At 43.2% G+C, this 24,088-nt stretch overlaps 1 protein-coding gene across 2 annotated transcripts in view; it reads left to right on the forward strand.

The window, feature by feature from the left end:
- Positions 1-24,088, forward strand: part of scube3 (signal peptide, CUB domain, EGF-like 3) — a 147,964-nt gene that overhangs the window by 108,615 nt on the left and 15,261 nt on the right. For both annotated transcript variants that reach the window (XM_022677573.2, XM_022677574.2), the window contains 6 exons: positions 17,108-17,224; positions 21,040-21,162; positions 21,933-22,049; positions 22,611-22,706; positions 22,831-22,947; positions 23,485-23,643. In XM_022677573.2, coding sequence (XP_022533294.2) covers positions 17,108-17,224; positions 21,040-21,162; positions 21,933-22,049; positions 22,611-22,706; positions 22,831-22,947; positions 23,485-23,643 — 729 coding nt within the window. The remainder of the gene's footprint in view (positions 1-17,107; positions 17,225-21,039; positions 21,163-21,932; positions 22,050-22,610; positions 22,707-22,830; positions 22,948-23,484; positions 23,644-24,088) is intronic.

A 24,088-nucleotide genomic window follows, 5' to 3' on the forward strand; every position in this document is an offset into this window, starting at 1 on the left:
TCTGCCCTGGGCGACACACATGTAACACCACACAGCGACACAAACACTGGAGGGAAGAGAGAGAAGCATGTTTTCTACCTGGAAATACAAACCCTATTTAAAATTTGTATCAGCTAAGAATGTTTCAGATTTGCAGCATAGAGTTGTAGTGGCACACTTACAGAACTTACAGAAGTCGCAAAAGTGAAGGGAAGCTTCCAGTAACGTGCGTTTTGGCAAAACTGTTATGTTGAGGCAGCAGTAACTTAAAAGTAACTTAGTTACTTTTAAAATCAAGTAATCTATAAAGTAACTAAGTAACTGTTTAAAGGGGTTATCAGTAATCAGATTACTTTTTTAAAGTAACTATGCTATCACTGGTCTGGACCCTCAAAGATCCTTCTATGCATGCAAGTCAGGGGTGGAGCCAACCCTCTGGGAAACTGGTGGATGCTGCTGATTGGTCAAGAATTGCAGTCTCCTTGTAAAACTTTTACTAAACACTTTCACTTCTGGATGTTGTGAGATGGGGTCCTCATGAGGTTCAGTGACACTTGTTGCCCGTCTAAGGAGCACTTTTGGTAGGAACACCCCACAAGATCTGTCTCATATATTAGAGATATTCTGTTCTAACCCAGTTGTTTATACTTTACAATTAATAAGTCTGTTAAAATGGCTCAGATTTTTATGAATATCCACTTTTGCTGCTCAAAACACATTTTATATGTACAACACAAACCAGATCTTACTTTTCCTGAATAATTATTCATTATTAAACATATCCACCCCTAGGCAGAAGCCATTGTAAGAAGATAATTACTGTTATTTAATTTACCTGTTAGTGATATTAATGTTATGGCTGATTAGTGAACCTATCATAAAGGCACATTAACAGTATCTATTTCATTATTCAGGGGAAATAGAGGTTGGACAGTGGTTGGATAAAAATGATCTATAGCTGTTGTCTTATACACAAACCTATATTAGTGTTAATATATGATAATAGACGAGGCCGATGGCGTAGTTGGCAGCTGCAGCTGGGTTTCCTTTGCCCGTACAGAGGAAGTGTGGGAGAGCAGTGCCAGCGGAGGCCAGCGTGGAGGAGTACCTGCTCAGCGGGGGAGTGGGCACCCAGCCACTGAGCAAACAGAGGAGATGGGCCAGCCATGCCGCTGAGCCCGGCTGCAGGTGTGGGGAATTATAGCGAGAAAATCCTCAATCTTCTCTCACCGGGGGAGCAGCCCTCTCAGTCCTCTGCTCATGGACATGGAGTGCATCTGGAGGCTTCAGGAGAGCGCAAAGCAAACACCAAACCCACAGAGGAAGAGCAGGAGGGAAGGGCAGAACATGAGAAGCGGAAGGAGGGAAAGAAAAGGAAAAGAAAGTAAAGGAGGAACAGGTCATTTGGTGGTTAAATGTGTTGTACAGTGTTTGGTGGTTTGAATGTTTAGTGGTGTTAGTAAGCTCTGCTACTCATTGTATGGGCTAAAAGATGCACTGTTGAGAGTGAAATTATCCAGTTAGTAGTGTTAAAAGTGTTCAATCTATTTCTTCCACGAGACCTCGTTACTCTTACACATATGAACAGCAAACTGGCTGAGCTGAGCCTAAAGCCCTGACTGGCTTGTAACAGCTAGTGGCTGCAGACATGCTCCAGCTTCATATTACCATCTATCGGTTGAGCTTTTTGTGACTGTGCAGCCCCAATAGAATATCTATAATCCTTATCTGAAATGATCTTACATGCACTCAGAATTGTCTAAATGTAAGAAATATTGGCAAATATATTGGCTGAAATTCAGCCGATACAGGTAGATAGCCATCTCTAGGCACATAGTGCCAATAAGCTGTGTCATAGACACTGTGATACTCTAGACATTACCTACCAGCCTGGTACAAACCTGGGTAACCTCTGAGTGAGCCTTCATGCATGAATAGAGCAGGTCATTTTTGGAGGATTCACAGTGGGTTATGCTGGGCACATTAAAATAATAAATATTATATAAACATAATAGAGACACAAAAATAAAAACAAATTGACCTTACTCAGAAGTGAAAAAGTTTCTTGACTGGAAAGAATGGCGATACTGTTCCTCTAAAAAGGTGAGAGAGGTGTTTTGAAAGAGGACAGAGGATCGATTTACATCTAAATGTCTCAAGGTGCCAGAACTACCCACAAGTTTCATTGTTGTTGGATGTTTCCTTCTGGGTGCAATTATTTTTTGAAAAGGAGTGTATTTTCGATTATTTATAGCGAAAAGGGTTCACTGATCAGTATAGGGATAAGAATATGGAGTAATGAGGAGAAGACCATTGACATTTCCATTGAAACACAGTTGGGTACGTTGAAATGATGAGGCTCCAATGAATAACTCTGCAATGAGTTGGAGTGAGGGAGCTTAATTGCACACTTTGGGAGCTGCAGTACTGATGGCCTTTCTGAATGCCCTTGGGTAAGATGGAATAATTTAATAGCAATGCCCTTGGGGCTAAATGGAATCATATCCCAAGAGCAACAGTCCCCCAAGAGTAGCCTTTGCAGATGAGTAGAAGCTGGAGCAGAGGGCATACATATTGAGATAATCAAGAGTCTTGGATGTTTCCAGTTGTGGCCTTTTGACTGACTGGTGTCTGTTTTCTTTCAGCCGTTTTGCTCTCCCTCGTTCTTCTCATGTGAGCCTCCCTGTCAACGTTTGGCTCTGAATGTGGTGTTCCCGCAGTCACAGCTCATGCTTTATACTGTCCTGATGGGAGAAAGAGTCTGGCATGCTTTTCCACTCGTCCTCTCAGCAGCTTGCCGGTTTATTTCACAATGGACAGTTTTCTGTTGATGCTGTAGTCTTGATTCAGTTTCAGTTTGTGTGGGCTGGCCTGGTGGGTGTTAATGTACACGCCTTTCTATGCGCCTTCTTCTGCAGTTTAGCTGAGCTGAAACCACCCTGCCAATCTCAGAAACCACATACTCCTAACTGAGTCATCTCACTACGTTGTGGAATAGGCCTGTCAAAGAGAAGCTGGACAGATCACACAGGAGCCACAAGCTTGGATTTGCATTCTTTGCTTCTTATTTAAACGTTGAGACATTTGGACACAACTGAATGATATTGTGGTGAACTGAAGACTGTTATTTATTCCAGCCTCAGTTGGCATTTTGTCTAAATTTGTTCATGGTTATTTGAGATTGGGGTGTGTTGGGATCTCCAACAGCTTCACCAAATGTCTTTTTCCATACTAATCCTGTTACTTGAACCCACACTCAGCAAGTTCTGAAGACTCCAATCCTGACTGTAATGGGTTTCTGCAAACATAATTACACGAGCATTGTCAATATTGTAATGAATTACCCAATGCCTTTATAAGGCAATCATGGGTTTTGTCAGTCCTTCTAGACCAGGGAAGCCAAGCTACCAAAATACTGGTCTATATAAAGCTGCTCTCCTTTAAAAAAAAGTTATATTTATATTAATAAACAATGAATTTAATTTTAGGACAATAAACTCAAATGTTTCCAAAGGTTTACTGCAGATTATGTAGACTAAATCTTTTCTTTAAACATTAATTCATAAAACTGCATTTTTGGAACCTGTCAAGTATCTTCAAGTATTTCTGTGTTCTCTCCAGTTCTCACTATGTTTTTCTCAGTTCTCGTTTTTACTGTGTTCTCTCCTGTGTTCTTTTTAGTTCTCACAATGTTCTCACAAGTTCTTGGCATGTTCTCTCTAATTCTCACTGTTCCCATCAGTTCTTGCTATGTTCTCAACTGTTCTTGCAGTCTTTTTTTATGTTCTCTCCAGTTTTTTATTGTGTAGACTAAACATTTCTTTGAAACAGTAATTCATAAATCTGCATCTTTGAACCTGTCAAGCATCTTTTAAGTATTTCTGTGTTCTCTCCAGTTCTCGCTATGTTTTTCTCAGTTCTCACTGTGTTCTCACTGTGCTCTCACCAGTTTTTGCTGTGTTCTCTATAACTTCACTGTGTTCTTTATAGTTCTCACTATGTTCTTCTTAATTCTCACTATTATTCTTCACCAGTTCTTGCTGTGTTCTCTCCATTTCTCACTGTTCCCATCAGTTCTTTCTGTGTTTTCAACAGTTCTTGCAGCATTTTTGCTGTGTTCTCAACAGTTTTCAAAAGCCCTTGCTGTGTTCTCACCAGTTTTCACTGTCTTCTCTCTAATTTTTACTTTGATGAATCTTTTTTGCTGGCATCATTAACCTTACATTACATTAATTACATTACAATTGGCAGACGCTTTTGTCCAGAGCGACTTACAATAATGATGTACATACAGTACAAGAAGTACAAGGTAAAAAAACATTTTAGACAGGGCCTAAGGTCATAGGAAAATAGTAGGATAGAGGAGGAAAGGAGAAGAAGAAGGAAACGAGGTTAGAAGTAGTTAGAAACCAGGTTAAACGTAGTTACACTTACACTGTGGTGCAATTTAAAACTTCAATCCCTGGTAAAATCACCAGTTTTCACCTTGTTCTCTCCAGTTCTCACTGTAATTTTTTTGCTTCAGTAAACTACAGAACAAAATGAAATGTGCCAATGGACCAATTAATATCTGTCTGTGGGCCGCGCACTTCTGTTCCAGATTGAAACACTCCATAATAAAAGTATCGTTTTAAAAACCTTGAAAATGAAAAAACATTGTCCATCATTATGGTATATTTTCACTGCATCACCCATCAATAACTGCAAGCATGGCCAAAAAAACCCACTGCACCCAGATATCACTCCATGGCCTGCAGTTGTTTAGGTCCCTGCTCTTACCAGGCTGAGGGTAGGAGCGTGGGAATGCTCGAATTTGTCCTGTCTGAAACTGGGGGAAGGGATCTTTCTCCTGGAGCAGAAGGAGGCAACTGGGGGTTATCCAGTTATCCCTGTTTCTGTGAGACTTTTATTGTTTTCCTGGGGAAACGGTAGGTGTGGACCAGCAGGGAAAGCTCTTATCTTCAGCCTGTTTTCTACACAATGCATCTTGAGTGCACCCTAAGGTGAGAGGTCAAGCAAATTGCTAAGCTCAGTGGTTTTCCAGCTTCAGTCCTGAGAAACCCACAACCCTGCAGTGTCCATGTTTTTCCAGCGATCACACACCTGATTCAGCTCATTAGCTGAAAATCAGCAAGTTGGAGCAGGGAAGTAGTTGATGAATCAGTTAGGATTGTAGGCCACATATTCTGAATGAACTTTTATAGTCAGAACCATCCATTACTGTTGGAAGTCGTGATGCACATTAAAGCTTGATTAAGTAGCCTCTGGTTAGCCTTAGGCCAGCCAAACCTAGAAAATACCAATTCAAGACTTCAAGAACCATTTCCTCCGACCAGACTTATGCCTGGACTAACTAGAGTCCAGTGGTGAAACACCATTTGCACTTCAACTATAATACAGGAGTACCCCATGAACCATATTTTTTCCATATTACCATATTACACCCAAAAAGTCTTATGACTGGATTTTGAAAATTACTTCCAGATTTGTGGAGAACACAATTTATAGATTCTCACACCTGAGCTGTGGATCTCTTTAACTTCTCCAGAGTGACCATGGCCTCTTGGCTGCTTCTCTAATTAATGTCCTTCTTGCTTGGATTCTCAGTTTAGGTGAGCAGCCATGTCTTGGTAGGTTTGTACAGTGTTTGGACTGTGCAGTGGCAGGTTAAGTTGAACAAGTCTTGTGTTTTGCTAGTATTGACCCACGCCCTTGATTGGGCAGAGAAGAAGAAAGAGGGGGAGCGAACTCAGAGTATTTGGGATGGAGTTCGGGGCAGCTTCGCTGTAAAGCGTGAAGCCGAAGCCCCCCCTCTCATGAAGAGAAACATGAGAAGAGAATAAAATTAAAGAAGGAGGAAGATGGGGAGGAGGTGGGTGCGAGGTTTGTTCAATGAGTAGGTAGAGAGGAAGTGACTGTTTAAATAGGGATGGAAGTGGGAGGAGTGAGGGCGTGGCTCACTCCCAAAACTTAGTTATGACACATAACTCCACTTTGCTAGTATTGACCCACGCCCTTGATTGGGCAGAGAAGAAGAAAGAGGGGGAGCGAACTCAGAGTATTTGGGATGGAGTTCGGGGCAGCTTCGCTGTAAAGCGTGAAGCCGAAGCCCCAAAAATTAAATCAGAACTTTCGACCACTGCTAGGATTTAAGAAGCAACTGAGTGTTGGAAGTCCGACCTTGTAATCTTTGAGAAAGCCAGAGGATGAACCGATGCAAGGGGAAGGCAGTGTGGAAGTCAAAGGAAAGAAAGGTAGGGAATAATAAAGTAAGGTATTTGAAGGTGCTGCCAGCCTATTCGAGTATAAGAATGAATGAGGTCCTTGGTGGCAGAAATCGGTTGAAGTGGAAAGGTAGTGTTGAGCGACTTAATGGAATGATGCACGTGTTGTACATGTAGTTTAAAGGCCCCAAAAGCAGCCACCGACCCGCATGCGCAGCAGGAGCGACCTGGTAAGGTAGAAGGGGTGCTCCTGATGGTCCAACAGAAGTGAGGGGGGCGATGGAGTGGGAAGACGGTGTGGGAAGACGGGGCGATGGAGTGGGAAGACGGGGCGATGGAGTGGGAAGACTGCGTGGGAAGACGGGGCGATGGAGTGGGAAGACGGAGTGGGAAGACGGGGCGATGGAGTGGGAAGACGGGGCGATGGAGTGGGAAGACGGGGCGATGGAGTGGGAAGACGGGGTGGGAAGATGGCAGCAACAGGAGATAAACAAAAGAGAGTAGGGAGGACAGACAGAATGAGGACAGTTGGAATGGCGGTGGGAAGATGGAGGATGGGAAGGGAGGACAGAAGGACTGGTGTTGGGATGATGGAGGATGGGCAGGGAGGACAGATGAAATGGCGTTGGGATGATGGAGGATGGGCAGGGAGGACAGACCGACTGGTGTTGGGATGATGGAGGATGGGCAGGGAGGACAGATGGACTGGTGTTGGGATGATGGAGGATGGGCAGGGAGGACAGACCGACTGGTGTAGCGAAGATGGGTAAGGAGGCGAAGACGAGGGTGGCGGTGACAAAGGTTAGTACGGTGAGGGTGATTGTTACAACGGCAACGAAAGATTGGAATGAAGAGGGCGAGATTACGTCCCAGATGGTGGCGATTATGCGGGCGGTGAAGGTGCAAGCTATGAAGTTGCGGCGATGATGGCGATGACATAGGCAGAGATGGTGGCAATGATGCCGATGGTGGTGAAGATGGCCAAAGTGGGCAAGATGATGGCCAAGACGATGGCGGCGAAGGCAAAGAAAATGAAGACGAAGGCGGGAAGATTGCGGCGATGATGATGGCGATGACAGACAGAGATGGAGACAATGAGGATGGCCCTGAAAACTGTGGCAGAGGTGATGAAGGTGATGCAGGCAGAGATGGTGGCGATGGTGACCATGGTGATGAAGATGGCCATGCGAGGGCAAGGTGATGCCCAAGACGATGGCGATGAAGATGAAGACGAGAAGATCGCAGCGCTGATGATGTCGATGACAGACAGAGACGACGACAATGAGGATGGCCATGACAACTGTGGCAGAGATGATGAAGGTGATGCAGGCAGAGATGGTGGCGATGGTGACCATGGTGGTGAAGATGGCCACAGTGAGGGCAAGGTGATGCCCACGACGATGGCGATGAAGATGAAGACGAAGGCGAGAAGATCGCAGCGATGATGATGTCGATGACAGACAGAGACGACGACAATGAGGATGGCCATGACAACTGTGGCAGAGATGAAGGTGATGCAGGCAGAGATGGTGGCGATGGTGACCATGGTGGCGAAGATGGCCATAGCGAGGGCAAGGTGATGCCCAAGACGATGGCAATGAAGATGAGGAAGATGGAGATGAAGGCGAGAAGATCGCAGCGATGATGGCGATGACAGAGACAAAGACAACGAGGATGGCCATGACAACAGTGGCAGAGATGAAGGTGATGCAGGAAGAGATGGGGGCGATGGTGACCATGGTGGCGAAGATGGCCATAGCGAGGGCAAGGTGATGCCCAAGACGATGGCAATGAAGACGAGGAAGATGAAGACGTAGGTGAGAAGATCGCGCTGATGGGATGTAGGCAGAGAGTGCGGCAATGATGAGGATGAAGATGGCTACTACAATGACAATGATAGCCACGACGAAAACTATGGCAGCGACGATGAAGGCGATGCAGACAAAGGAGGCGGAGACGATTAAGGTGAAAATGGCCACGATGAGGATGAGATGATGCTCAGCATGGCGTTGATGAGAGCGAAGAAGGTGAAAGCAACGAATATGCAGGCCAGAAGATGGCGGTAACGGAGATGAAGGCGGTGATGTAGGCAGAGACAATGGCAATGGTGATGAAGACTATGGCGGAGATGAAGGCGATGCAGGCGGAGATGGTGGTGATGACGATGACGATAAAGAGGGCAATGACGAGAGCGAGATCACGCTCAAGACCATGGCGATGACGAAAGCAATGATGCAGGCGAAGCAGGTGAAAGTGATGAAGATGCCGGCGAGAAGATTGCGGCGATGATGGTGATGTGGGCAAAGATGGAGGTGATGATGGTGAAGACTGCCACGAAGATGACGACTACGATGGTGATGCAAAGATGGTGGTGATGACGACGATGGTGAAGATGGCCATGCGATGGTGATGATGGAGGTGAGTATGATGAGGGTGCCAAGGATCGTGGTGACGACAATGGCACAATACAATAGACAGAGCAGCGATGGTGGCAGAGATATGGAGGCAAAGACTGCAAGGGTGAAGATGCTGATGGCAAAGATGAATACGATAGTAAGATAAGTATAATGATGGCGAAAATGATCGCGATCATGGTGAGGAGGGTTATGATGGAAGCAGGGAGCATATGCGACCCACGCACTCTGTCCAGCTCAAAGGATAGACACCACGATAGATAATTGTCTTAAATTCCGAAACGAGGTCAGCAGTCGGAGGAACGCCAGTTCCGGGCCGCCAGCAAGCCGGCCCACGGCAGGGATATCACAGGCAGCTGGGGGTCTCCCGACATGCAGCCGTCTACACTGAAATTAGCAGCACGTGACCAGCAGGCGGCGCCAAATCAGCAGCAGTAATATCACAGTGGCCATGCTCGAGTACCGCCCAGTGAGGCTGCAGGGAGGCGGAGCCACGCCAAGCCAGCGGGTCAGGCGGAAAAAGCATGCTGGAAGGGGAAACAGGAAAGGGCGGGCAACGGGAGCGGCGCAGGCGCCGGCAGAGGCAGTGGAAACGGCGTGGGCGCCGGTAGAGGCAGAGAGAGAAAGAAGATGCTGAAAGAGAGAGAGGGAGAGAGAGAGAGAGAGAGAGAGAGAGAGAGAGAGGCGCTGAACTCATATGCAGAAATACCGCTGATCCATGGATGAGAAGGCACGCCGACAGAGAGAGAGAGGAGGCGTGGCTACGCTCTAGAACGGCCCAGTGAGGCTGTAGGAAGGCGGAGCCACACCCAGCCAGCGGGTCGGGCGGAAAAGAAACACGGGCCGGAAGGGAAAAAAGGAAGAGCGGGCCGCGGTAGCGGCACCGGCGTGGGCGCCGGTAGCGAGCGAGCGAGAGAGAGAGAGAGGGGCGCTGAACACATCTGCAGAAAAACCGCTGATCCACGGATAAGGAGGCACGCCGACAGAGAGAGAGAGAGAGAGAGAGGAGGCGTGGCTACGCTCAAGAACGGCCCAGTGAGGCTGCAGGAAGGCGGAGCCATACCCGGCCAGCGGGTTGAGTGGAAAAGAAACGCAGGTCGGAGCGGGCCGCGGTAGCGGCAGAGAGAGAAAGTGAGAGAAAGACAAGGGCGAGAGAGAGAGAGGAGGCGCGTCCACGCTCGAAGCTCGATTATCGCCCAGAGAGGCAGTAGTAGGAGGAAATGCAAAACAGACGGCTCCAAGCAGTGCAGCGAGCCGCCGGAGGGGCGCGTGCAGCGCCGAAAAGGGTTGAAGAGGAGTCCGGCGAAGACGCGAGGAAGCCCTGTGAGTGTAGCAGGAGTGGTTCAGCGGAAGCGCTGAGAGAGAGAGAGAGAGAGACCGCCGCGGATGACAGGGTCGCGGGGAGGCCTCGTGAAGGAAGCAGCAGCGGCGAAGAGAGAGGGAGAGAGACCGCCGAGGACGCGGAGATCGCGTGGAGGCCCCGCAGTGGCAGCAGGAGAGGATAAACAGCGGCAGCGGCGCTGGAGAGATGGCGGAAAGAGAGAGAACGCGGAGAACGCGTGGAGGCCCCGCAGGGGCAGGAGGAAGGGTTTAGCAGCTGCGGCAAGAGAGACCGCTCAAGGGCCGAGGAGACCATACGGGAGCTGCCAGACCAGGTAGAGGAGACGATAGCCACAGCAGCCGAGACAAGATAAAACCACTACCAGGGAAGGCAGCCTGGAGCAGAGGCAGTGGAGGAGTCAGGGTGGATGGGAGCAGCTGGTCGCAGGAGACAGACAGGTGCAGAACCATCGTGTACCAGGTAAGGAGCGGTCGGCAACACCACATGCGAGGTTTGTTCAATGAGTAGGTAGAGAGGAAGTGACTGTTTAAATAGGGATGGAAGTGGGAGGAGTGAGGGCGTGGCTCACTCCCAAAACTTAGTTATGACACATAACTCCACTTACTTAGTTTTCTTTTTTTTCCTATTCTTTCTCGTCATGTCCAGGAAACTGCCCTGAGAGTTTGGTAATGTGCTCAGCAATTTGGAATGGTATTAACTCAGCTATAATACGTCAAAACCTATACCAAAGGAAGACGAACACCGACTAGAAGGCCGTTGGGCATAGTTGGCATTTGGTATTCCAGAAACTTGTAGAATACTTGTGAAGATGGTTTCAGCCTGAGGCAGCTGAACCCAATGTCACACACTTGACCTTTTGCTAAGACCTTCTAGTGAGTAGGTGGACTCCTCACCCCAAACACAAGAGAAGAGACAGTGCTTGCCTTCGGTCTGAATCCTCCGGGTGGAACATGTAAACAGAATATTTGCTTTATCTGGATCAGGAATGGCCCCTGGGTTCCCTGCCCATCACCAGCCCCCAGCACCATCAATCAGGATATGGCTTGTCCTTCGCCACCACTCCGAATATCTAGACGCATTCCTTAGCCAGCAGCGCTAAACCTCACCCCTGCTGTCCTCAGCAGGCCATTCAAACTGGCTTTCTTATCTGATCATGCCCCCGTATCCTTAAAGGGTGGCTGATAGAGCCCCTATCTGTGCTCTGTAAACAGTCCTGATGTTAGTTTTTCCACAAAGTGCTATTCTCTATTCTTTCAAACTGGCAATGGAAGGGAAACCGTTAAGTGTGAGATTAGCAAGTAACAAAGCTGCCATAAAGACATACCTTCAGAGGTGCCAAGGAACCATGTTGGAATGTCTCTCTTTTCCTTGCTGAGACTCCCTTTCTCTTTCTTTCTTTTTGTCCATCTCATTTATCTCATCACCTGTCCTTCCCTTCCTTGTTGACAATAGCTACTATAACTAGGACCCACTTCATGTAATGAGTGTGATGAGATGAGCCGATGTATGATGTAGTGTCAGCTCTGTTCCGTGTTCTGTATCTATCTCCACTAGGTTCCTTGTGCTGGTTAGCACGTACACAATTCTACTCTCCCCATCCCGCATACTGCCACATACTCCAACCAAGCCTTTCTGAAAACAAGAGGCCCTTATAGCGATGCTGCTAGATCTTCATCGTCCTACACTTTCCAGAGAATTGTGGGATTGTGGAGATCACAAAACATTAAGTTTCATGGTTAAGCCATGGTTTCATAATGTACTGTTTCTATGACTTCAAAAACCATTATGCTGCTCTGTATGCTCAATAAAGATGGTCTAAGACGCTTGGCCTGGGAAAAGGGGCAGGTCTACCTAATAATTAGGCAGTTTTGGTTGCTCATGCTCCAACTTGACAATGTGAATGAACGGAGTCATGAGTCATTGAATCGTACTGTGTGGTGGATAACATCACTGTGTGGGTATTTAACTAGGCTCTTGACTCTGACTCAACATGTCCTGGTCTTGGTCTTGACTCTGACTCAACATGTCATGGTCTTGGTCTTGACTCTGACTCAACATGTTCTGGTCTTGGTCTTGGTCTTGACTCTTGACTCAACATGTTCTGGTCTTGGTTTTGACTCTGACTCTACATGTCATGGTCTTGGTCTTGACTCTGACTCAACATGTTCTGGTCTTGGTCTTGGTCTTGACTCTGACTCAACATGTTCTGGTCTTGGTTTTGACTCTGACTCTACATGTAATGGTCTTGGTCTTGACTCTGACTCTACATGCCATGGTCTTGGTCTTGACTCTGACTCAACATGTTCTGGTCTTGGTCTTGGTCTTGACTCTGACTCAACATGTCTTGGTCTTGAATTTGACTCAACATGTTTAAACCATTCTTGGTCTTAATGCTGACTCGACATGTCCTAGTCTTGGTTTTTACTCTTACTCAACATGTTCTGGTCTTGATCTTGACTCTGACTCAACATGTTCCGGTCTTGGTCTTGACTTTGAGTAAAAGTGTTTTGGTCTTGGTCTTTACTCTTACTCAACATGCCCTGGTCTTGGTCTAGATTTGGACTTGACATGTTCTGGTCTTGGTCTTTACTCTTACTCCACATGTTTTGATCTTGGTCTTGACTCTGACTCAACATGTAATGGTCTTGGTCTAGACTCTGACTCAACATGTCCTGGTTTTAGTCTTTACTCTGATTCGAGATGTCCTGGTCTTGGTCTTGACTCAGACTTGACATGTACTGGTCTTGGTCTTGAATTGGCCCAACATGTCCTGGTCTTGATCTTTACTTTTACTCGACATGTCCTGGTCTTGGTCTTTACTCCTACTTAACATGTACTGGTCTTGGTCTTGATTCTGACATGGCATGTCTTGGTCTTGGTCTTGACTCAGACTTTACATGTACTAGTCTAGGCCTTGACTCTGACTTGACATGTCCCTGGATTGGTCTTTATTCTTACTCAACATGTACTGGTCTTGGTCTTTACTCTGACTCGACATGTACTAGTCTTGGTCTTTATTCTGACTTGACGTGTTCTGGTCTTGGTAATGACTTGGCCCGACATGTCCTGGTCTTAGTCCTGACTCGGACTTGACATGCTCTGGTCTTGGTCTTGACTCTGACTCAACATGTCATGGTCTTGGTCTTGACTCTGACTCAACATGTCCTGGTCTTGGTCTTGACTCTGACTCTACATGTCATGGTCTTGGTCTTGACTCTGACTCAACATGTTCTGGTCTTGGTCTTGGTCTTGACTCTGACTCAACATGTTCTGGTCTTGGTTTTGACTCTGACTCTACATGTAATGGTCTTGGTCTTGACTCTGACTCTACATGCCATGGTCTTGGTCTTGACTCTGACTCAACATGTTCTGGTCTTGGTCTTGAATTTGACTCAACATGTTTAAACCATTCTTGGTCTTAATGCTGACTCGACATGTCCTAGTCTTGGTTTTTACTCTTACTCAACATGTTCTGGTCTTGATCTTGACTCTGACTCAACATGTTCCGGTCTTGGTCTTGACTTTGAGTAAAAGTGTTTTGGTCTTGGTCTTTACTCTTACTCAACATGCCCTGGTCTTGGTCTTGATTCGGACTTGACATGTTCTGGTCTTGGTCTTTACTCTTACTCCACATGTTTTGATCTTGGTCTTGACTCTGACTCAACATGTAATGGTCTTGGTCTAGACTCTGACTCAACATGTCCTGGTCTTAGTCTTTACTCTGATTAGAGATGTCCTGGTCTTGGTCTTGACTCAGACTTGACATGTACTGGTCTTGGTCTTGAATTGGCCCAACATGTCCTGGTCTTGATCTTTACTTTTACTCAACATGTCCTGGTCTTGGTCTTTACTCCTACTTAACATGTACTGGTCTTGGTCTTGATTCTGACATGGCATGTCCTGGTCTTGGTCTTGACTCAGACTTTACATGTACTGGTCTAGGCCTTGACTCTGACTTGACATGTCCCTGGATTGGTCTTTATTCTTACTCAACATGTACTGGTCTTGGTCTTTACTCTGACTCGACATGTACTAGTCTTGGTCTTTATTCTGACTTGACGTGTTCTGGTCTTAGTAATGACTTGGCCTGACATGTCCTGGTCTTAGTCCTGACTCGGACTTGACATGCTCTGGTCTTGGTCTTGACTCTGACTTGACATGTCTTGGTCTTGGTCTTTTCTCTTACTCAACATGTCTTGGTCTCTGTCTTTACTCATAATACTCAATATGTTCTGGTCTCAGTCTTTACTCTTACTTTATATTTACTGGTCTTTGTCTTGACTCTGATTTGACATGTCCTGGGCTTGGTCTTGACTCAAACTTGACACTTTTTGTCTTGACTCTGACACGACATTATCCTAGTCTTGGTCTTGACTCAAACTCAGCCTGAGTGGTCTTAACTACGACACTAACCTGAAGGCTGTAGTATACCTGAGTTGAGATTAAGTGCTTAGGTTATTATTAGGACTGCAGGCAGGCAGCTGATGATCATTGCTCTGGATGGTGCCCTGCTCTCCTTGCTGCTGAATGCAGGCCGGTCACTGTAAGGGTAACAATGGCCAGGCTCTCTAAATGAATCTGCCAACAGCTCATAAAACACGTCTGATGAAGCTTGACCAAGCTGGGCTGTACATCCTGGAGTGGAAAGCGAGATTATATAAGTGAATGAGTTTGCAGGAGACCTGAATAGCTGCAGTAATGAAGCATGTGTTCCAGATTTCTCCCCAGATCTTTAAATTATCCTGCCTTTGGAACCAAATGGGACCACAAGTTTTTAATTGATTAATGGAGTTCTGTTCTGTGCTGACTGACACTGCTTTGGCCACGTTTATGATTTAACCTTTTCAAACACAGTTTTTTTTTGTCAGATTTACTAAAATGGGCAAATTTTCCATTAACTATTAAACTAAATATGATTTGCCTTGTGTTTGAGGAAATGTAGAGATTTTCTCTTTAAACACAATTACCAAGCGAGAAATGAAAAGAAAAATCACAGCACCTCAAGGAGTTAATAAAGTGTCTTGCAGACTGACTGGTTATAGAAACACCTTTATGGTTTAACATGACTTGTCCTAAAAGGTTGATGGACAAGGTCATGGTTCTTCATCTCTGGATCACCTGCTGTTTGTTGGCTCTTTGTAAGTCATTGTTTAATCTTAAACTTCAGCCTTTAATGTCTTGATTACTTAACTCATTTTTGATTACCCATGCTGAGGTAAATCCGGCCTCATGAGATAAGCTCCTATCCTACTCTCCAGTTTCCAGCACAGGTTTAAGGATGATCTGTGCAGTGCGGTTTGGTTACATTTGCTATGTTTTGCTGTCTGTATATCTATCAATATCTATGTGTCTGTCTCTCTGCCTATTAATCTGTTCATCTGCCTAACTGTCTATCTGTCTGCCTATATATCTGTCTCTGGTTATCTGTCTGCCTTCCTTTCTGTTTGTCTGTCTGCCTTTTAGTTTGTTAATCTGTGTGTGATTCATATGTTTATTTATCTATCTGTTTGTCTCTCTGCATGTCTATTCATTTTATCTTTCTTTCTATTTGTCTTTAAATTTGTCTCTGTTCATTAATCTATCTGTTTGTCTAAATATTGGCATATTTAAATGTCTGTCTGTCCGCTTGCCTGTCTGTCTCTTTTGTCTGTCTATTTGTCTGTCTATCAGTTTACTCGCCTGTTTCAATCAGTTTGTCTTGTCTGTCTATTGGCCTGTCTGTGTCTAGTTGGGTAAAATAGTGAACATTTTTAGTGCTTTATAGAACCATTTTAAAAGGTTCCCTTGTATTTGAGGAACCATTTAACCATGTGAAAATTACCTTACACGTAGAAATTGTTTTCTGTCATTATTAAATAATCCTTGAAGAAGGTGCTGTGTGTATCTATCCATCCATCAGCTCATCCATCTATCATCTGTTTTACTCCATACACTGAAAGGAGAAAGCTGATGGCGTGATGGTCAGTGTGACAGACGCGTTATCCAGCCGTTTGAGTGCTTGTTTGGCAGTCATGCAGAAGGTGGCGGAGTGATCGGTCTGGACACATTGTTGGATTGGGTTTCTGCACATTCCTTCTTAAAGCAGGGGAGGTGTTGCGGGGTGTCGAGGGGGGGTTTGGGGGGGTTTGACGGCCGCGCTGGGGAAATCACTTCCACATGGCCTGAGGAAATAAGGACAAGGGGAGCTGTTTAACAGTTCAGCTGTAGTGTAAAGCCGCACTGAGCTGTGTTAATGATCTGCTGTTTAACACTGATTATATACAGATTATAAGCAACTCATTGTAATGGAATGATTGACACCGGCCAGGAGAGCGACAGCCAATTGAGGGTTGAGTATGGTTGGTGCTGTAGAAGTGAGGAATCACTCACAGACACCCTGTTACTCCCTGAAATATGTTTTCCAAGTTATTCAATATTGCATTAATTATTTTGTAACACTTTACAATATGGGTCACAAATATTATTATTTATTAATTGACACTTATTAAAAAACATTACTAAATTTCAATGAGAATAAGAATGTTGTAAAAAATAATAAATTGAGACTCTTAACTAGTGTCAATTAATAATTATTTAAGAGATTCTGTTAACTAATACATACAAGAAAATAAAAACATAAAACATTAAAATGAATAATTAAGAAGAAAAAAGAATCCCAAAAATACCATAAAACATTGTAGTATTACAGTTTGGGGATCCCTAATAAAAGTAATGATTTTTCTTTATAAATCATTGGTTGTTCGGCTCAGCAATTTCAGTTAAATATATCATATAGCAGAGGAACACAGTGATATTTACGTGATATTATAAGTACAATTAAGCTTATAGTATTTACAGAAAGTATGCAATAATTATTTATTCAATAGTAGACACATGTATAATAATGGGTAATTGCATTATTGTGCTGTTATTATTATGTGAGTGGCACAAAATGATTTTACAGTATTGTTTTGCACAGTTATTTTTCTGGGACTATATTTGTCCAAAAATTGGCACTGTGACTAGCCTAACCCTAGGACACCTTTAAAATAAAATAATATTAAGGGTAGAGAGGATTTTCCTTCTGTGCATGATCATGTTCTGATCTGTACTCTCTCTCTCTTTCTTTCTCGTTCTTTCTCTCTCTCTCTCTCTCTCTCTCTCTCCAGATATTGACGAGTGCTCCTTTGACCGGACATGTGACCACACCTGTGTGAATTCTCCAGGCAGCTTTGAGTGTTACTGCAACAAAGGCTACGTCCTGTATGGAGTTGCTCACTGTGGAGGTAACACACACATACACACACACACATTACTCACTTAGTTTGTAACTCGCTTGCTTATTCACTCACTCATGTTTAGCAGAATGAAGATTCTCCACATGGGGGCAGTGTTAGTCCATAAAAAGTTTCTGCATGTCTGTGCTCTTTTAAAGGCTGATTTATTTTATGTAAATGAAGTGAGCTCTGTTCTGATTGGGCCTCTTTCAGAAAGCATTATAAGCATTCTTGTATACGTTGTGAGGTGTTATTTTGTGAGTGATGTTAAACACTAGCCAGTGTGCTCATGTCAAGGGGACATGAATTATTGGAGTTAGAATGAGGCCTGATAGTGGGTGCCAGATGTATGGAATATTTCTGTGGAGGTATTTACATTCCTTGATTCACAGTGTCGCATGTGATACTGTGACCAGCAGCTTCTGGCTAGAATTGTCTGTGTGGCATCCACAGGTCAGTGCAGTGGTCTTTTGCTTCTTTGGGACATGGCAATAGTTCCTGTCCCATGATATTTGGGATTATGAAATGTATTGTGACATCACCGTAACAAAGACTTAGTATGCAGCTGATTTGAGGCCAGTCTGAGTGGATTGGGTGGATTCACAGTGCTGAGGAATAAGAGGGTGTTTATGGATAGATTAAATATCATTTTACAGGCTGAGAGTGAGATGGAGGCAGCAAGGGCACGCAAGAGTACACAGAGATGGTGTGGTTAAAACATTACTGTAATGAATGGAGCTCTCTGCATGTCTGTTGGCATACATGCAGAATTTAGATAAGGGAATGTTTCCTGCAGAATCCACCAAGGGTTTCCCTTGGTGGATTAACTGGACGGGATCATTGTCATGTTGCATGGTCCACTCCCACTTCTGCTTCAGTTTTTGGAGAGATGATCTCGTATTGTCTTCAAGCCTATCTTAAATATATTCAAAACAACAAAGATTTTCATGAGCTGTCATCATTTTTCATTTCATTTCTCACATTTGTTTGATGTTTGTAACTAATGTCTCTCTTTCCTCTCTCTGCTTCTCATGTTCTCTCTTACTTTCTCTTTCTTTTTTCTCTTATTTAATTGTCCTCCTCTCTTTTGCTTTTCTCTCCCTCCATCTCAAGCTATTTCTCCTTCTTATTTCTCACTCAGTTTGTCTTTTACGCATTTATTTATTTTTGCTATCTTTTGTCCTTCGCTCTTTCTCTTTCTATGACCAATTTCTCTTTTTCTTTTTCCTCTTTCTTATTATCTCCCTTTGCTGTTTCACATTTACCACTCTAATTTTCTATTTATTTATTTATTCTATCTCTCTCTTTCTCTCTCTCTCTCTCTCCTATTCCATCTCTTTCTATGTCATTCTTTCTTTATCAATTTGTCTATTTTCCTCTCTATCTCTGTTACTCTCTCTCACTTTTTTTCTCCATTTCTATTTATTATTTCAAATAGCTATATTAGCTATTCTTATTCAGAACAGAAATCTGAGGCTGCAGGAGAAACCGTATCACCAAACTGGACAGTTAAATAAAAGGTGGTGATTTATTTTAGAAACAGTTTTTATAATGTGTCTTTTTATTACGTAGCCTGATGATGCCCTAGCCTGATACTAAGTGAAAGTGTAGAAGAGAAACAATAGAAAATAACGTGCTTTTGCTCTTACTGCTGCTCTTACTTACTACAGCATCTACAGATTAAAGAAACTCCATATAATGTAATGCTCCACCAATTAACATTTATCTTGAATTTCCAGGCCAAGAAGCTTTGTTTTAAGAGCGTATGAGGTTGAGTATATTAAAGAACAGCATGTGTTTGGTGGAGATGGATGAGGAAATGCATTGCAGTGAAATCACATAAACACTGGCCCGCACTTCAGAAAGGCCCGGCTGAGTAAAGGTGGGAAAAGCATTACTGTCAGTGTGAAATGTGTCCAATAGAAGCTGCTGCCAGTCCTTCCCTGCTGTTTGGGTTACGATGGTGCTGTGTGAATTTTTGCACGTTTATGTGATTAATGTAGCTGCATGCACAGCAGGAGGATTCATTAGAGCTCTACACTGTCTTTACCAACAGTTCAGAATGAGTGTTCAGAATGTGGCATGATTTGGGTTGCTTGTTTGAGAAGCAAAACTATATATATCTCTTATTGTTCAATGCAATCACAGCACGATTTAATAAGCTACAATGTTATTTAATTATGTGGATATGCATATACATCCCTTGTTTTTAAATAGGATGTGAAGTTTGGGGTCTGGTCATCTTTAACCTCTTAAGGCCTGGACTTTTGATTGGTTTGCATTTTTAATTTCTCTACTTGGAATTAGTATAAAACAAGTATTTTATAACAAGTATAAAACTACTTGTAACATTTAAAAATGATGAGAAGGACTAAAACAAGTCCAAAAACAAAATGTTAGCTTTGTAGAGTAAGTGATTAAACTAGTTTCAAACACAAAATTGGACGAGCATTTTTAACTGGGACCTGTTTCAGTCTGGACTGGCTGTGGAAACTTTTGACTGGGATTCTGGTCATCTTGTTTTCAATCAAGAGGTTAAAACACTGAGAGTCCTGTTTTAGCAATCTGTAGTGAATCGGTCAATTGCGTGAATTTAGGGCGTCGGTGTGGTATGGTGAGGGTGCAAAAAATACACCTAGCGTAGCTCAAAACGTGCAAAAGGCATGTACTAATCCTCTTAATCATAGATGGATGTAACATTCCCTTTAAGAGGCAGGTGAGCTCTGACTTTGGCCCGTTCCTATCTTAACAGCGCTGCGCTTTGTGCATCTCAGCAGAGGAAACCTGTCTGCGTGTTCATGCTGTGAAAGTACGCCAGCAGCTCATTTAACTAAACAGCGATTTTATTTTATTCTTTATTCTGTTTATGGTTGAATTAAAAGTTGGGTGTGTGCTCTGCAGCGTGCCCGTGTGTGTGTGTGTGTGTGTTTACTAAGCGGGGTTGTATGCATGCTGGGCGCACCTATAGGAATGGACTCTGACAATTGACAAATGTCTAGATTCATTGCAGTCAGTGGAGCACCTGTGTTTTCTGCTTCCAAGATAGCAACATGCCAGAAATGTACCTGAACACACCTCACTTCCAGGCTGTTGAGGGGGTGTAAGGTAGCAAGGAGCATCGCAGCGTGCCTGCCCAAAGGATTTAATGATTTAAAAAAATTAAAGTTACTCTAAATTGCCCTTGTGTGTATGTATGTACACTCATCATCAAAAAATATTAAAAGTTGCACCAGAGGGAAGTGTTGGATTGCAATTATTATTTAAAAGGAGGATACCAAGAAGGAAGATCACAATGAACTATACGTGATTAAAAATATATACTAATACGGACAATATTTAATGAGCTGCAGTAACACAACAGTACAGAAACGAGTAGAAGGGGTTCTTAATGGTGTCCCATGTAGCTTCAGTACTCTCACGCAGTTCTTGCAGATTGTGTGGTAGGGTGGCGTGTTGATGGTATGTCCAATAGCATCCGGCACATTTTTAATCAGGTATAGCCATGGCATAGTTTCTGTATCCTGAAAGAAAACTCTTGAGATGGCAGCAGCATGTGGACGAGCATTATCCTGTTGTAATAATGACATTGATGTAATGTTGGGCTGTCAAAGTGACTAAATATGATTTGGCATTACACTAAATTAAACCAGATTAGATTGGTGCTGGTTTATGTTGGTCTGATACTAGTTTAGCTCGTCAACCAGCATAGTCAGATTGGTGCCAACATTCAAAACACAGCCTACAGGCTCAAGACTAAATCTTAATATCTAAAGCATTGATCTGAAGGATTCATCATTTATGTGGTTATTGTGTTTGATTTTCAGACATTGATGAATGCAGTATAAACCGTGGCGGCTGTAAATTCGGCTGTGTGAACACACTGGGCAGCTACGAGTGTACCTGCCCACCGGGATATAAGATGCAATGGAATAAGAAGGACTGCATAGGTATGTATGCACTGCCACCTAGTGGCCAACGTAGACATTGCAGCACTGTTGGAGCAGCCAGTGAGCTCCTTGTCTTATGTACAGTAGATCAAAGGGTTCCTACATAAATGCTTCATAACACATTAATAACAACTGAAAATGCATTTATTATAGTTATAAGCAGCAGTACTGCTGTTCAAATATAAAATGTTCTACCATTATCAAAGTCATTCATAGCACTAATACACTAAAGGAAATATTTATTTGATCCCTTGCTGATTTTGTAAGTTGATTTAAACAGTAAGAGATACAATATCAAAAGTAAAATCAAGAAAATCACATTGTATGAATTCTATCAGTTTCTATGCAGTGTATTTGCATTTTGCAGATCCCCTACCAACAATTAAGAGTTCTGACTCCTACAGACCAGTAAGACACTACTAGTTAACTCGTCACCTGCGTTAAAGAGAGCTGTCACCTGTAAAAAAGACTCCTGTCCACAGACTCAATTAATCAGTGCAGTATTAAGTCTAGTTTGCCAGATGGATCAAATACTTATTTCTCTCTGCAAAATGCAAATAAATGTATAAAATGTGATTTTCAGGATTTTTATTTTTATTTTATCTCTCACTGTTAACCTATCTTTAAAATTATAGACTGCTTGTGTCTTTGTCAGATGCCAAACTAACCAAATCAGCAAGGGATCAAATAATTACATACTTTTCTGTAGGTTTTATTCATAAATGGGTCTTATAAACTCTACTAATCTGCTGTATTTAACTGTTTTACAGAGGTGGTGAAGTGTGCGTCCAATCTGGTGGCTCCTAAAGCCACACTGTCCTGTAGCAAGACAGGCAAGAAGGAGAGCTGCTCCCTCACCTGTGCGTCTAAAGCACACTACCTATCAGGTACTTAGCTTTACAAGTAGACTTAGCACCTTAAAATTGTACCCTGTTTACCTCACATGTGTTTGATCAACGTTTGAACAGCAAGGAATTGACAATAGTATTGGTGTAAGAAGAAATGTCTTTTAAACAACAAAACAAAGTAAAAAAGATTAAGAACCTCTGTCCCAATCGATTGCTTTGTCTATTCTGAAGATTTGTGTGCAGCCTCTCTATCCAAGACAGACGTTCAGATTGTTTATGTGGCATAAGCTTCTGTTGCACACATATCATAATGTGCCTAGAATCGTTCTGTAAATTGTCGAATCCTGTTCTATGTAATAGGGCTTTATATTGTGTTTTGGAAAGAGCTCAGGGTTTCTGAAACTCAGGAAAAGTGCTTTAGATTTCTATTAATTACATTGTATAGATTATTTTTGAAAGACATTTCTTTATTTGTGTTATCTTTATTTGAGCAATATTAAGATGAAGATCAAATGTCTGTATTTATAGATAGACAAACAGTTAAAAGGCACGAATAGTGTGTTTATACTCATTCTGTGTGTTTGGTCTTTGTTTCTGCAGAGTCTGACAGCAGCTACTCCGTTAGCTGTGGAGTTCCTGTACTACGAGGCAAAGGCCAGAGCAGGGTTAACTCCAGCAGCAGCCAGAGCTGCATAGGTATCAGCTTTAAACACATTGACTTCTGACTGGGCCTTGGTGTAACATGATTGGTCAGTTTAATGTATGTGATGAATATATTTGTTTGTAATAGGAGGCCAACGTTGTGTTTGTTTGTCTGTAGAGACTCTGGCTCCTCCAGTGAAGCAGACGGCCTCGTTCCGAATCAAAAACGCCAAATGCCACCTGCACCCTAAACTCAGGGGACGAGCGGAGGACGGAGGCAGACAGATCGGACCAGGTGAGACATAACAGGACACACAAACTGTCGCAAACAGCTGTTCTAAAATTAGAATATCTTTGAAAAGTTACTTTATTTCAGTAATTCAGTTCAATGTGAGACTCATATATTATATAGAAGGTTTATACACAGAATGATCTATTTTAAGTGTTTATATATTTTATTGTTGATGATTATGGCTTAATATTTGTCCTTAAATTACATATAAGGAGGTTATGGTATAAACAATAGTTTGATAGCTCTAAAAACTATTGCTACATTTACAAACAAAAAAAAAGAAAAAACTGTAATTCCTCAGTTATGTAAGCACTATTTATTTGAACATTTATTTGAGTATCGCTCATATATTTAAAGAATATAACCCCAAAGTAACCCCATAAATAATTCCAACAAAAAGGACAGGGGCAGCTGCTGAGCATGCTGGGAGCTTTTTTAGCCCATCACAATACATTGAATTTTATTGTATAAATAAACAAATTAATAGCCAATATAAATGAACACTACTGAGGTACCTCTGACTGACTGTATGATCCACAGGTGGCCAGCTGTGCAACAACTGCCAGGTCACTTTTGTTAACCTGAAGTGTGACTCGTCCAAGAAGACCAGAGGGCGACGGACACGTAATCCGTCCAATAAGGAGATCTCACGCATCACCCTAGAGCTGGAGGCGGAGATTAAACCAGGCGACACGACCGGTGAGTTTTCTGGAGTTAAAACTCACACTTCAAATGAACACTGGAGGTGCAGTTAGACGACCTGGGCCAGAACTGGGGATTGTACAGCCCGTGTAAGATTGTTGGTAAATTAGAAGGAAAAGGTAAGTCTGCAACTGCTACACTTATTACACTGTGATAGGTGCACAAAACAGCTACATGGCTTTTATTTTGAAGCCAACACGTTTTTTTTTTTTGTTTTTTTTGTTTTTTTTTGCATCTTCCCAGTCAGTGCGATTTACTCAAATATGTTGGACAGCTTTCCAGATAGCTCGCTCACGCAATCTGCACTTAGAAAACACTTGGTTGCGCTATCCACACCAAACATTTGTGCGTGTGTCTAAACGGTGTATTGCGGTAGCACCGTGCACAGGGGAGCTGGAGGAGCAAAGGCTCTAAATAAACATAATTTAACCAGGTCTAATCA

The sequence above is a fragment of the Astyanax mexicanus genome, chromosome 13, assembly GCF_023375975.1.
Source record: "Astyanax mexicanus isolate ESR-SI-001 chromosome 13, AstMex3_surface, whole genome shotgun sequence".
Taxonomy (NCBI): domain Eukaryota; kingdom Metazoa; phylum Chordata; class Actinopteri; order Characiformes; family Acestrorhamphidae; genus Astyanax; species Astyanax mexicanus.